This window comes from Dunckerocampus dactyliophorus, chromosome 18 (genome assembly GCF_027744805.1).
Source record: "Dunckerocampus dactyliophorus isolate RoL2022-P2 chromosome 18, RoL_Ddac_1.1, whole genome shotgun sequence".
Taxonomy (NCBI): domain Eukaryota; kingdom Metazoa; phylum Chordata; class Actinopteri; order Syngnathiformes; family Syngnathidae; genus Dunckerocampus; species Dunckerocampus dactyliophorus.
This window is the reverse complement of record NC_072836.1, coordinates 20,981,470-20,996,317: the sequence shown is the minus strand read 5'-3', so window position 1 is coordinate 20,996,317 and position 14,848 is coordinate 20,981,470. Positions and strand designations below refer to the sequence as shown.

The window sequence follows — 14,848 nt, the reverse complement described above, 5'->3', positions numbered from 1 at the left end:
CAAGATCTCGCGAGATTTAAACGTGACAAGATTTTTTTTGTCTGGGATAATAAAGAAATGAACTGATTAGTCATATATTAATCACCAATTAATAAATGAAAAGGAACTTGCCCACCTCAAACACATCCACCTGACCCAGTTTTCCCATCTGGGGAAAAAGCCTCCACATCAAAATGCAGAGCCTTCGTCCCAACAGTCAACACTCACTGAGACGTTTGGTCAACAATGTAAATACAAATGGAACAGCGCAGAATCGTGTGCGTTCACAGAAAGTCATCGCAGAAGAAATGCTGCTCTTTTAATGCAGTTGGAAAGGCAGCATTTCAAGAAACGCTGCTGATGTTCGACAGTACAAATTGCGTGTGAGAAGATACCTGTACATGTCACAAAGGACAATTCCACGACTTTACAGCAGTGAAAGATGACATATTAAAATAACAGATTGTATGATCATAACTGTGGTTTTATTTGCCTTCCAAAAATGTTGACAGTAATATGGTTGGGATACAGTGGAGTGGGGCCTCTGTCTGCCAATGATGGTTGTTTGGGTGGTATCGCCCTCGTGATGATAGTCACGAACCCACCTGAAACCAAGGTGGCCGTTCCTTGTTTATTTGTTAGAAGCTAAATGGTTGAATCTTTTAGGAAGGGATGAAAGGACAGCTTTGTATGTGGGAGAAAGGTGGTGTCGCAGACCTCCCCCTCTGTTCAGAGATGGCTCCTCAACGTTTAACGTAGATGACTTCCCTCACTCATCTTTCAAGCCGTCCGTCTTCTCTCCCCACGCCAGCATTACTTCCTGTCCGGAAATTCACTCTTCTTCTCCCCGATCACTAGTCATGCGCAGATCAATGCTGAAATATCGATGCTTCCGATATCAGCACTTCATGCTCTAAAATCAATTCTCAAATCAACATAGAGTATTGATACTTTCGATACTTCAGTTAATGTTTGTCTGAAACATTTGTTTTAGTGATCATGAACGGAGCCATGCGTGAATTGTGAATACAGTTTTTATTCTTCTTGTAGTTCTTAATCATTAATCATTATTTTGTTTATTTTAATGGCTTTATTATTTAATTTATTTTATTTTTTATTGTTTAAAATACCATTTTCACAATTTGATTCTGATTGGTATTGCCAATTGCTCAGTATCGGAATTAAATCAGTGGTATCACACATCACTAGCTAGCACTGGAATGCATGTATGTCAACACACGCAAGCCCAAGTCTTATTCATGTCTTATTTTCCCTTATTATGTCTACACTGTTGGGTAATAGGAGTGTAAAGGTGACTATGGGGGTGTTATTTCATGTCTAGAGGGCTCTAACAATGTTAAAATCCACATTTAGAAGGTGGCAAACAGGTTTTCTGTGCTCTAACTATGAAAATATTCCATTTATAAATAAAGAATCCTACTTGGTGAAAACTCATTTATCACGGTCGTGTCTGGATGGGATTACTGGAGGTCCTGATCGCTGATTGCTCACCCTCTTTATTTTCCTCAAGCTGCTGCACCTCCTCCTGTGATGGCCAGCCGCACATCCCTTTGAAAACTGCCTTACTCTCCAGGTTGCTTGGCGTTTTTTACGTTGGCTTTGTAGCGTGAGAAGAAAGTCTATGTGAGGATTTTGCTCCAATGTGTGAACACGCTCGCTACTTTTACGTGGCAGGCGATGTGATGAAGGAGACTCAGACCGTCTGTCGCAGCTTATTCCGTGACTCAGGGCATTTGGATTGGAGGAGCAGTGACACTGAAGAAATGTGACAGCAAAAAGAGTGTGAAAATATGAGTAAACACGTGATACGGTCCTGGAAAGGATGCTTTAAGGAAGAGGAGGAGGGTGTGGGGGTACATTGAGCTCAAGGATGTTACTTCCAGGTCATGTGATTCTTTGTCAGGAAGTAGCAGGAAAAGGGACCACCCCCGCCTGCTCACAGTTTACGTTTCCCTTTTAAACCTGTAGTGTGATGCCATGGTGTGTGTGCATGTGGTGAGAGAGGGTCCTGTTTAGAATGAACACTTCAAGCTTTCTATTCACGTATTTGAACCTTTTACTTCCTGCAGTGCGCATTGATTGCTCTGTTGCTCGCCCGTCCATTCAGGTCCAACTGCCACCAGCTGGCAGGCACACACTTGCCTTCTTCCCCTTATTTCTTTTAGAAATGGAAGACATATACTGTAAATAAATCTAAGTTCTTCGTTAGTTCCTCCTTTCTATGCACCTGCCAGTTGATCATCGCACTTTGGACACGGTTTGCTAACGGACTTGTTTTTGCTGAATTCTAGGCCTGTCACTCTAAAATGAATGGCTGTGACACATAAAAGCTGGTTCTGTACAAACCCTGCCCCCAGTAATCCCTCGTTTATCGCAATTGATCGGTTCCAGACCCGACTGTTATTAGTGAATATCTGCAAAGTAGGATTCCTTATTTATAAATGGAATATTTTTGTAGTTAGAGCATAGAAAACATGTCTACAACCTTCTAAATATATGTTTTTTAACATTATTAGAGCTCTCTAGACATGAAATAACACCGCTAAGGCCACCTTTACACTCCTATTACCCAATATAGTAGACATAATAAGAGAAAATCCGACATAATATAGACTCAAACGTCAGTACTGGCTATTGTCTCATTAATGTAACATTACTGACACTGACAACCTCTTTGAATGCGTCTTTTCAATATCTTATATTTAGATTTTACTTTATTTAGCCGTTTGTATGCTTAAAAATGCTGAATTTAGGCACAAAATATGTACAATTCCATTAAATAAGCACATTTTTTTCACTAATAACAGGCCGTATTCAACCGCGAAACAGCATGATTTATTAATGAACAGATTTTTAAAAAACGTGATAGCATTTAGCCAGGAAATTAGTGGCGAGAGATTACTGTATCATGAGCGGTCAACATTCAGCAGCTGTGTCTACCTCTGCATGCGCTTTAAAATGTATGTTGCGTGCTGCTCAAATTCCTCTCGGTACCGCTCGAGTCACTCACAACCAGTTGCTCTGAACAGAGCTGTGTAGAGATGCTTTAAGTGTGCTGTAATTCTGTCACAGACTTGTTATGAAGACACCTAGGAACTGTTTTAATCTGTGATGGAATGGAATAATATAATATATACTTCTTTAAGTTTAATCCTGTTGTATGTGCGTGTGCGTATGTGTGTGTTTGTGTGTGTGTGTGTGTGTGTGAGAGAGTAGAAGTTCATTGAGTTTGAGGACACTCATGAACAAGACAAGAAGGACCTGCAGAACCATGTGGACAGAATGGAATCCCACTCCAGGCAACTGGAACTCAAGATCAAGAACTACGCTGACCAGAGTAAGCACCCTCACACTTTATGCCATATTATTATTTATGTACTGTAGATACAGTAGCTATAGACATAAATATCATTTCACTCCTTGTATGCTTGGATTTTATGCACACACGCTCACTCTTCCTTCTCACAGACACCTTCTTTCTTGCACATTTTGGGAAGGGAATGTAATTGGATTATAGGATTTATGTTATTGCCATCCTCTTAATGCGGCCATGCATCAGCATCACCGCCCTTCTTGTCGCTGGCTGAAGGAATATTTTATAGTATGGAACGTATGCTCCTCATACAGTCGATGTGCAACCACATTACAGTAAAGGTAAGAAGGAGTTACCAAAGCAATAGAGCAGGGGTGTCCAACGTGCGGCCCGGGGACCATTTTCAACCCGTGACTGTTTTTTTATTGGTCTGTGGCACATTCTAAAGATAGAATTTCACAAGAAAAGTAAAAAAAAAACAACAATAGGAAAACTGAAAAAAATCAGCAGTGATTTTAAAAGAATAAAGTCAAATACAAAAAGGAAAAAGTCAGAATCTCATGAAGAAAAGTGCTCACTTTAAGAAAACAACGTCATGAGACGAACAGCAAGCGAATAGCACAGACAAGAATGCGAGATGCATTCACAGACATCGGGTCATTACGTTGTTGTTGTTTTTTTGCCTAGGCAAAGACCTGCCACCCACCAGTTGAGAATCAATGAAGTAGACTGATGATTGCATGTTCTTTGCTCAGTCGGCAGGTTAGAAGAGCGCGAGATGGACCTCAAGAAGGAATACAACTCCCTCCATCAGCGCCACACAGAGGTAAGTGGCAGAGGAGAGCGGGTGGGAAGAAAGTGATCTTAAATGGCTTGTTTGCGCCAACCTTTCTAGATGATCCATAATTATATGGAGCATGTGGAGCGCATCAAAATGCAGCAGGCGAGTGAGACGTCTGAGCCGAGCAACGCCGGCCGAGTACGGTAAGTAGGAGCCTTTACGTTTGCTTGTTGGCCTTCATTTTGAAAAATGTGTACAGTAAGCCCTTGTTTGTTTTGCTTTTTTAAATTTGTTAATATTTTTGAAGTCATAGCATAGAGAACCTGTTTATGACCCTCAAAATATGTTTTGTTCGGGCCATCAAGTCTGGTGCTTGTGTGTCTCATGGAACATTACAGTGACATTACTGACACCTAGTGACCAGCATACAATACTGCATATCATCACAACCTCTTTGAATGCGTCTTCTGAATGCCGTATATTTGTATTTTACTTCATTTAACCATTTTTATGCTTGAACATGCTTCATTTAAGCAAAAAATAATGTAAGATTTGCTTAAATATGCATTTTTTAAAATGAATAATAAGCCATATTCAACCACAAAACAGGATGATTTATTCATGAATATATTTTGAAAAACCGTGATCGAGTGAAGCCGAAAAATTGGAAGCTCAAAGTGACGAAGGATGAATGAATTTCAAGCATTTTTTCATAAGGAAATCCTCTCCTTGCAGGAGAGACCGTCCTCTTTCATTGGGCGTCTTTCCAACATCCGGTGGGGCGTCTCTACTGGTCCCAGACACCCAGGCCCGTGCGGAGACGCCAAGCACGGAGGGCTGGAGGTTCAACGACACAACACAACCTCGGTCCAACTCAAGCCTCCAGGTGGGTGCCGTGGATGACGCCCACAGATATCAACACACCACCAGTCAAAAGTTTGTAGACATTTACTCATGCTATTGAATGAGTACGTGTCCCCAATCCTTTGCTATGTATGTACCCAAGAGGCGATGATATACAAAATCCTCCATGCTGAGGAGTTTAGGCTTTGGGTCACGTTAAAACAGAGACCCTTTGATAAGACCTGAGCATGGCCACGTGCCTCAGACAGAGCGTTCCTTATCTGAACACATCCTCTCTTAAAACACTCATGAATATGCAAAGCAGACTCACGAATTCATGAAATGAATCACAGTGATGTGCAAACGTCACTGTCAGGTTTCTAAGCTGCTCTAAAAATACATTTGATCCTCCCGCTGCTTTTGTTTTTTTTTGTTTCATAAGAACTGGGCCGTCCGCTGCGTCGCAGTGCATGATGGGAGTTCTGCCTCTGTGTGGCTCACAGCCAACCGCTCATGGAGAAGCGTGCTAGCCGAGAAGTAATTGGCTCTTATGTAATCAGCGCCACTGGACGCTCATTGTTGCGCCTTGGCCTTTTGAACGCCACCTTTGATATGCGTTGGTACTTAAAGATATATTTATTTCTTTTTATATACCCTTCATTTAACACTTGAGATGTAATTAACATCAACATTATGGGTTACAAAAGAAAGACCTCATTTATTTGTTCTGATGCAGGCCACGTTTAATTTTACAGTATTTTTTTATAGCTGTGGGCCCTGGTGGAAAAACAAGGTACCGGATTTTCGGGACTATAAGTCAGTCAGTTTTGTTTTTTTTAAGGAGCGTCATGGCGCCGCTCCTAACAACATTAAATTCACAAGAGAAGAAGACGAATGCAGGGGGAAGGGGGCAACGTTTACACCAACAAGGACACAAACTAAAGTTACAGAAGTCACGTTTTTTTAAGTACTGTATATGGATAAAATAAAAACGTACTAATATGTAACATGACGCCTGGACACATCCCAGCGTCGAGAAAGTTATCAAACAGATGTGTTTTAATGCCAAAAATTCATTTTTGTATTCAAAAATTAGACGAAAGATCATGCGCGTGTATTTATTTAGTCAGGGGCTGACACAGCAGCTATAATCTCCAAGCTAGACATAATTAGTGTCCTCATTAACAACACTGTTGTCTAAAATACCACATTTCTCAATCATGTCATTATAGTTGCACATTACTTACAGACACAAGTAATGGCAGAAAGTATTAAAGTATTCCATATATGGCTGTCTTCCAACAAGGAGTTTTATAGTCGAATCTGATTTGTTAGTTCATAGTCAGCTAATATTTGAATGTCTTCCTAGTGTTCAAAGTTAGCGCGCACCTCAGCTCCGTTGGATTGTGCCGCTGAAGTGGGTGATTTTATTCATGCGTAGTAGTCTGTTAAACACACACATCATTTTCAATTCTTTAGTAGCACAAATTAGGCTGTTTTTGTATCAAAGTAGGCTATTTATACCAAAAACAAGGACATTCTTTGTAAAAGTGTATGCTCAGCAGCAGCCGTGGCCACCGCCCCCATGTCGTCAGAGTGGTGCGATCTTGATCACGTGACATTTTTGTAAGATTCGAAGGCCAGATTGAGAATCTAATCAGATTCTTCCGAATCAAATTGTGGAGTAGACGACTGTTGTAAACTCCATAACAAAAAAGGGTTGGCATGTTCAGCAGGGATAGGCTCGCCTAATGATAATAAGCGGCATAGAGATGGATGTTCTCTACCGTTCAGTTAGCGTGCCTCCCTGCGCCACTAGGTGTCACCAAAAACCTACTACCACCCCACCGTAGCTCAAAGGCAGCACATGTTCAAGTGTGATATACTGTATAAGTCGCAGGAGCAGACAAACTATGGAGAAAAAGAAATTCGACTTGTACTCCAGAAGATATGGTACGTGCCACAAATGGCCCCTGTGCCAGACTTTGGACACTCCTGTTTTAGACAAAAGCAAGGAATATGAAACAGATACAGTACAAACCATGAATTTTGTTTTTCCTTATCTGTTTTTGGATTTGGTGGGGTTATCCACCGAAATTTGAGTTAAAACGCACCTCGGAGTTCCAGAAAAGAACTTTCCCATTCACTTCACAGACATGCGCACTTGCTTTCGGGGTGTTTGCATTTCTGCTGAGAGCCTGTGTGAGCTTCAATCTTACTCTCCCCCCCCAAGCAGCAGGACTTGGCCTACCCCCCAAAGGAAAGGGAGGGTAAGAGTGTGCAAGACTCTACTTGGGGGAGTTCACTGGCTGACGACTGCAAGGTAGTTGGATGAATGAATATCGGTTGGTGGATAGCGTAGACTCGCACGCACTTCTTTGGGCAGCACTTTGTGTGTGTGTGTGTGTGTGTGTGTGTGTGTGTCTGTTTGTGTGTTAGCTTTTGAGGTTTCATCACTCGGCCTCAGTCTTGGTGGTTTTAGATGTCACTGACCCGCTTTTGATTGTACCCCATGCAACCATGTTGTGTGTGTGTGAGAGGGAAATTGGAGTTTGGATGTGTGCAAATTATCTATCAAAGTCAAAAACAGCGTGGTTGCATCCGGGTGCTGTTTGTTGTTCTGTTTGCATGTTAGAAGTTGTGTTTTGCTTCCTTGTTGCAGAGTACATCACTAGCATTAGATGTATTGGCTGTGTCTTGTTTGTAATGTGTGCTGCAGGTGCGCCTTTCATCGTTTGTCTTGTGTTTGTGTGGTGACGGCGTAAAGCTGCTTGTCGTCTGTGACGCTTGAGTGTAAATCTACTCGTCGTGTGTTCTGGCTGTTGTTTCTTTACGCTTCTCCCTCAATTTAATGATCTCCAGTTTCACAGAAAGTGATTCATGTTGTTAATCTAAGGCCACAACACAAACAGTCGCCCTTCCTCCAGCTTATGCTGTAATCTAAGCACTCCAGCTGGATGCGGTTTCGCACTCGTGATCTGGTAAAACCTGTAACTCAGCAACTTGTGCTTCGCCATACAAGATAGAGAGAGACCCCATTGGCTTCCTCATTTGTGTCAGCTAACTCTGTTACTCCTGCAAACAAAAGAGTGAAAATAAAAAAAAGCAACCCTGCTATTTTGTTTGTGACATTATTTTTCTGACAAAAACAGTAATGCTTCATGTATCACGGTTAATTGGTTGCAGACCCGACCGTGATAAGTGGGATTCCTCATTTCGAAATGGAATAGTTTTGTAGTTAGAAAACCTCTTTACGACCTTCTAAATATGGGCTTTGACATTATTAGAGCTCTGTAGGCATGAAATTACACCCCGTAGTGACCTTTACACTCCTATTACCCAATATATAGTAGACACAATAAGAGAAACTAAAAATGAATAAGTACATATGAGCAAAGCATTTCATTGGAGGGCAAGTGGCATAGATAATGGATGGATGGCTGCTCAGGTGCTGCAATGCCGCCTCTGTCCACCAGAGAGAGCCAGAGGAGCTCAGAGGGCAGAGGGAGGCTGACATCATTGCAGCACCTCGGCAGGCATAAGCAATGAAACGCTTTGCTGGGACGAAGTGCATTGTGGGAAAACGTTAAAACTGTTATTTAAAATTTTCAACTCGTATTGGTATTGTATATTTCTTAGCTACCTTTTGAGTGTTAAGTTGCTGTGTGATGAGCTTAGCATTCTTTGCAAGATGACTGTTATATTGAGTAATGACCTCCTGCAATTTCTAATGGGTTGGAAGCTTGTTGTGAGTTCACTGGTAGCTTGTGATTGGCTCCTGCCAAAGAAAAAGCTTCCGTTTCCTCACTGACTCGTGAGTGGCACAGTATTTAAATGATTAGTTGTAGTTCTGAAGTACAGGAGATGTCTCGAGATTAGAACGTAGCCGTAAATTAGGGGTTCAAAGTGGAAGAATTTACGATAGTTAAACTTCATGTTATACAATTCCTGACCTCTCTTTTCCATTGTTTGGTGTGTTTTCGTCTGTTTTGGTCCACTGAGGTGCCAAGTGTGTCTTCCTGACCTTTCACTATTCTGAATTTGACGGTAAAAGAAAGTTCCTGTTATTACAGGATGAGATGTCGGACTTCACCGGCTCTCAGTCGGCCACTCCGATGTCCACAACGGCTTCAGATGTGGAGCGGGAGGATGGCGCCAGTAAGAGCACAGAGGTGCAAGCTGCTCCAGGGACCAGGTCCATATCCGTTGGTAAGACACGCACATGCTTATTTTGTGGCAGAATATACATTTGTCACCATATACATCCCGCCATCTTTAGGTTTACCTGACAATGAGGACAGCTCAGACGTGCAGAACATCATTGAGTCCACGCCCGAGCTGGACATGGATCTGACGGGCTACAAGGGATGCAGGTAGTGCCAAAAAACCCACATATTTTACTAGACATGTATAAGTAAAGTGTCACCAAGCAGCGAAAATCTCATTTGTCCCAGCACCCCCACCAAAGGCATTGAGAACATGGCGTTTGACCGCAACACAGACTCTCTGTTTGCGGAGCTGTCTTCTGCGGGGACAGGTCTCATCGGCGACGTGGATGAAGGTGCTGACCTGCTGGGTGAGTTCCAGCTGGATGCTTGTTGGTGCAATTTAGTACAGCGTTTGACATCAAGACGCTGCAAAGCTGCCAGCCAATGACCATTCACTTTAGATCATAGTGATTGCTTGAAGCTGTGATCAGTGCAGCGGCAATGCACATATTTGAAAATGATTTCTTGCGTATCCTGAAGCTGTGCATCTCCTCGTCATGTTGTTGCCTCCCACTTTTCCAGACATTTCCTCTGCTTTCTGTCAAGCATAATGTGTTGTGGAAATTCATATTGCTGCGGAGTACACCTACGCAATCTACCGTTATATTATTTCCTGATAATATTGCGACATTCTTCTAGTAAAATTACGTCTTTTTCACGTTAGATTAACACTTTTTTCTCTTAATTCATTCAATCCCAGCCATTTTTCAAAATTCAACCCCTTCAGTAGCGCCCATTCTAGATGATTTTGACTAATTTTTCAAGGCACACAGAATATTGTGTTCTATGGCTATATAAAGATGTAACATACCAAATGAAAGTTTAGACTCCCGCCTTTCATCAGGAAAAAAAGGTTTGTTTCTACCTTTTTTCCGTTCTTCAGTAATGATCCGTGGAACATAGGCACGTTTCAGCAAAATACCAGTTCCGTACTAAAACAGGGAGATACATTTCAAGCATAACTTTCACTTTGACACAAACATTTTTTTGCTTTTGTGACAGCTCAAATATCTAAACAACTCTACCACAACATAAACAACACAAAAAAGGTTTTTACATCAAAATAACCATTTATTTACAAATATAACACCATCAACTATTTACGATTTTCACAATTGGAACTAAACTGTGTGTGTGCACGCGAGTTTATGCGTGCACATGCACTAAAATTTCCCTACAATGCCTACAATAACCTTCTGCTTACAGTCCTCCACCACCCAGCTCTTATCAAATGCACTTCTGCCACCTTGTGGCCGTTTTTATGGCTTAAAAAGTGACTCTTTTATTGTGCACTTGCAAAAAAAATGTTAAAGATGTATAAATACGTCTTTGGTATTGAATGAGTTAATATTTTGATGTTATTCTTGTAAAATTACTGCTGTTTTTAACATTTTTGCTGTCCTTTTTTTGGGTTAATTTCTATTTTTACAATGTGCCACAGGCCAATAAAAAAAACAGACTTTGGACACCCCTGTTTTAGCTGATATGTTGATGTCGCACATGATGATGGTGTGAACTGCAAGTCTTGTTTGACTTTTGGGGCATATTTTTAGATACTGCTGTCACTGAATGCAAATATTAAGCTCAGATTTGATTGGCACTATCGGACAGGTGGATCTTAACGAAATGTGCAGCAGAGCTGGCCAGTATTTCCATGTGAGTTTTAAATACACAGCACCACCTGCTGTTTGCTGCAGTTCCACATCAGAGGCTTTGGTTGAGTCGTTAACCGTCTGCCCGTAAATAACGCCACCTCTCTTTTCCCTCCACCATGTCTCATCTCCCTGCTTTTGTCCATGATCCCAGTGGAGTACTCCGGTGTGTATGACCTCCATACCCTTCCCCTCACCAACCATTCTTTTCTTATGTCTCCTTTCATTCATTTCACTTTCTGCATATGCACCGTGGCGGCAGTTCACAACGTTGTAGGCTTTACTCCGTACAAGCCAATTAGCTCGTTTTGATGGACTGGACTTATTCAAGCCAATCTGACGTTCAGTTCCTTGCATAGAGGATGGTGTTGGAGTACAAATCCGTTTCATATAAAGATGGTCTGACTTTTCTGTTTCCAATTTCAAAAGTTCATTTCTATTTTTGCAAGCCCAAGAGACCCTGCAGCATCTAATGCTAACTGCTAAACGTCAACACTGGCTCCTCATTTCAATCATTCCGCTGTCTTAAACGATCTGCATTTCTTTTTTTCTCTCTCTCCTCCTTATTCCTCCTGCCCGGCTGGGGTTGCATGGTTTTCTCAGACCTTAGTTTGATTGGTAAGACCTCACCCGCTCTAGCCATCCGTTTGCCTGCCAGTCATGTGATGCGTGCTGCCTGTTTGCCACTTGTAGTTTTGTGACATTTTCAAGTACGGTAACCTATCACTATTATTTACTATTTAGGTAGTTTTCCTTCATGTCTTATGTAGTACTAAAGTAGTAGTGCTCTAGTTTGCTGTCAAATTGTATAAAAGATATACAATTCCTTCATGCTGTGGTAATTTTCTTGTCAGGTATGGGCCGGGAAGTGGAAAACCTCATTCAGGAGAACTCGCAACTGCTTGAAACAAAGTAAGTTCTTAATACCGTAAATCCAGTGTCTAAGCCGCACCCACTAAAACAGATGTGTTCATATATAAGCCGCACCGGACTATAAGCCGCACATGTCCATGTCATAAATTGTCATATTGTGGTGCACACAAGTCCGTGAGGGCCATGTAGCTCTTTATTTGACAGGAGCCAATCATGAGCTATAGAAAAACTCTACAAGCTTGTCAACCCATTGGAAATCTGACTCACGGTGTCATCTTACAAAGAACACTACACTCAAAAGGTATACCTGAGAAATATACAAACATGTACCTACAGTATATGAGTTGAAAATGAAAAAAAAACCCAACTCTTTTAAAGTTTTCCCATAATGCATTTCGTTTGAGCAAAGCATTTCATTGGGGGACAAGCAGCATATAAAATGGATGGATGTATGGTGCTGCAATACTGTCAACCAGAGAGAGCCAGAGTAGCCCAGAGGGAGGCCGATGTCATCGCAGCGCCCTGGCAGGTACCAGTGAATGCGTTGCTCAAATGCAATGCATTATGGGAAAACTTTAAACTTTAAACTTTTTTTCCTTTTTCAACTTGTATTGGTACATGTTTGTATATTTCTCAGGTATACCTTTTGAGTGTTAAGTTTCTGTGTGGTGAGTTGAGTATTCTTTGTACCATGGTGGGTAGTTTGAAGACCACTGGGTTGAACAATTGTGACAAGTATATTGTTTGTTTGATGCCAGGTTTCCGGTTTGTCACTGTGTCGTGTTGAGAGTGGTTGTCAACTGAATTGGCTCCTCTGCAGGAATGCCCTGAATGTGGTGAATAAAGACTTGATATTGAAAGTGGATGAGCTGACCTGTGAGAAGGAGATGCTGCAGGGAGAGCTGGAGGCTGTGCTGCAGGCCAAGACCAAGCTGGAGGACAAAAACCGCGAGTTAGAGGAGGAACTGAAAAAGTAGCCGCATGATTTTAAGACTTTTTGACACCGAAAGCAAATACAGCCATACCGTCACTCCTTGTACGTCTAAATTTTTAATGATGTTTTTCCAGAGTGCGAGTTGAGATGGATGAGGTGCTGCACAAAACAAAAGAAGAAGAAGATGTGAGTCTGTGTAGACATGTTTCTTGTAGCTTGGACGTAGCACAGTAAATTGTAGATACTGTTTTTTTGCCTCCACAGGGCGACGTACCCACAGCCCAAAGGAAACGCTTCACTCGGGTGGAAATGGCTCGAGTGTTGATGGAAAGGAACCAATACAAAGAGAGACTGATGGAACTACAGGAAGCGGTGCGGTGGACGGAGATGATCCGGTAGGGAGATGAGGAGGTTGGAAGGTCAAAACAAAGTACCGTATTTCTGGACTGTAAGTTTCTTTTAGTGGTATTGATGACGGAGCTATCGTCAGAGCGAAAGCTCCACAAGATGAAATAATTAAATTCATTTTTTAAGTATGTGGATCCAATAAACGCGTACCTTTTTAATAAACGTCAGAATGTTCTGGAAGAGAGACATTTTTTAACATTTGACATGACACCTTGTGTGTAGAAACGTGTCAATCAGCCGTAGTTTAACACCAAAGCGTAATTTTTGTATTTACAAATAAGACTGAAAATCATATACGTATCATATGTGTATTTAGTTAGTCAGTGGCTGAAGCAGTAGCTGCAATCCCCAAGCTAGACCAAAGGCTAAAGGCAGCACATGTTCAATGATATATTTTGATGTAGAAGTGTATATACTCTGGAAAATACGGTAGTCAGATGAGCAATTGAAGATGTGCTTTATACTTTATAGTGTAACGCTGGCCATTGTCTCCTTTAGGGCCTCAAGAGAAAATCCAGCTCTCACAGAGAAAAAGAAATCCAGCATCTGGCAGTTGTGAGTCTTTCTGATTTCTGATCATTTTTTAAACAGCAGACTTTATTCGTTAGGCTTTTTTTCCCTTTGTGCAATTACTGGAATACATTTCTCTCTCATTTTCTTTGGGATGTGATGTGCTGATGTGCAGCATTAGGTAAAAAAGTGGTTCAGTAAATCATCCCCCATCCAAACCTGCGGCATTCCTTGCCTTCCTTTTCACACACACCGCTCTTGTCACAAAGAGACCCAACTTTGATGCGTCGTCATCCATTGTGTTGTCTTGTTTTGCAAGTGCATCAGTTTTGTCTTCCACAAACTCAACTCAAACATTGTTTTTTTTCCTTGGGCTCTCCTCTTTTCCCGCCTGCTCTTTTTCCATATTGGTGTTTTCCTTGTGTGTCTACTTTAAGGAGAGAGCTTTAAAAACCTAAAGTATGTGCAAATATATACTATAGCGCATATTAGCTGTTTCTCCTGCCATATTTCGACTTATACCGGTGTTTTGTACAAAATATATTCTTATAAATATGGTAAATGCGCTAATTATAGCTGGGGAGTTTATTTACCTAAACCTCACAAAGGGCGGAGCGTTGATTCAAAGGGGAAACTTCATTTTTTCAACTTTAATGATGATTTGGAGTGCATGAGAAAGTGGAAAGGAAACTGCCAACATGTTCATTTATTAACAAGCCCCAGAATCGATGCTGTAGCCAGTCCCTGAGTGTGGTGAGTGTGGCGAGTGTAACACGCAGCACACCTTTTGAAAGTAGATGCAGCTGCCGCATGTTGACCAGTCATGGTACAGTAATCCCTCGCCAGTAATTTCCTGGCTTCACGCTGTCACGTTTTTTAAAAAAAGATGTTAATGAATAAATCATGCTGTTTCGTGGTTGAATGGGGCCTATTACTAGTCCAAAATGTGCTTATCTAAGAAAGTCGTACATATTTTTTGCCAAAATGGAGCATTTTCAAGCACACGCATACATTTATTGATGGCGTCATAATTATTGACCTGTTTTTTTATTTTTTTTTCCTTCGATGAATCCATTTTATTGATTATCATGACAGGCCTAACTGTTTGTGTGTTTAAGTTGTTTAATTGACATAAACACGTGGTGTGTCCAGCTTTATGATGGTTACGCAGTAACAGGGGCCCAAAAAAACAATCTGGTCAGTCAGCAATGCCAACAAGGTGTCCTTTACTTATTTTGTAGTGAGTTGGCAACCCTAATGCCCATG

At 41.4% G+C, this 14,848-nt stretch overlaps 1 protein-coding gene across 7 annotated transcripts in view; it reads left to right on the top strand.

The window, feature by feature from the left end:
• The window catches only part of spag9a (sperm associated antigen 9a), a 33,427-nt gene that overhangs the window by 883 nt on the left and 17,696 nt on the right, over positions 1-14,848 (top strand). For 2 of the 7 annotated variants that reach the window (XM_054758519.1, XM_054758515.1), the window contains exons 2-15: positions 3,217-3,337; positions 4,069-4,139; positions 4,209-4,297; positions 4,830-4,980; positions 7,174-7,260; positions 9,011-9,146; positions 9,217-9,310; positions 9,392-9,513; positions 11,461-11,475; positions 11,712-11,769; positions 12,551-12,703; positions 12,799-12,850; positions 12,929-13,059; positions 13,571-13,627. In XM_054758519.1, the coding sequence (XP_054614494.1) occupies positions 3,217-3,337; positions 4,069-4,139; positions 4,209-4,297; positions 4,830-4,980; positions 7,174-7,260; positions 9,011-9,146; positions 9,217-9,310; positions 9,392-9,513; positions 11,461-11,475; positions 11,712-11,769; positions 12,551-12,703; positions 12,799-12,850; positions 12,929-13,059; positions 13,571-13,627 (1,337 nt within the window). Of the gene's footprint in view, positions 1-3,216; positions 3,338-4,068; positions 4,140-4,208; positions 4,298-4,829; positions 4,981-7,173; positions 7,261-9,010; positions 9,147-9,216; positions 9,311-9,391; positions 9,514-11,011; positions 11,024-11,460; positions 11,476-11,711; positions 11,770-12,550; positions 12,704-12,798; positions 12,851-12,928; positions 13,060-13,570; positions 13,628-14,848 lie in introns of all 7 variants that reach the window. The other 5 variants (XM_054758521.1, XM_054758517.1, XM_054758522.1 and 2 more) reach the window with 3 other exon arrangements.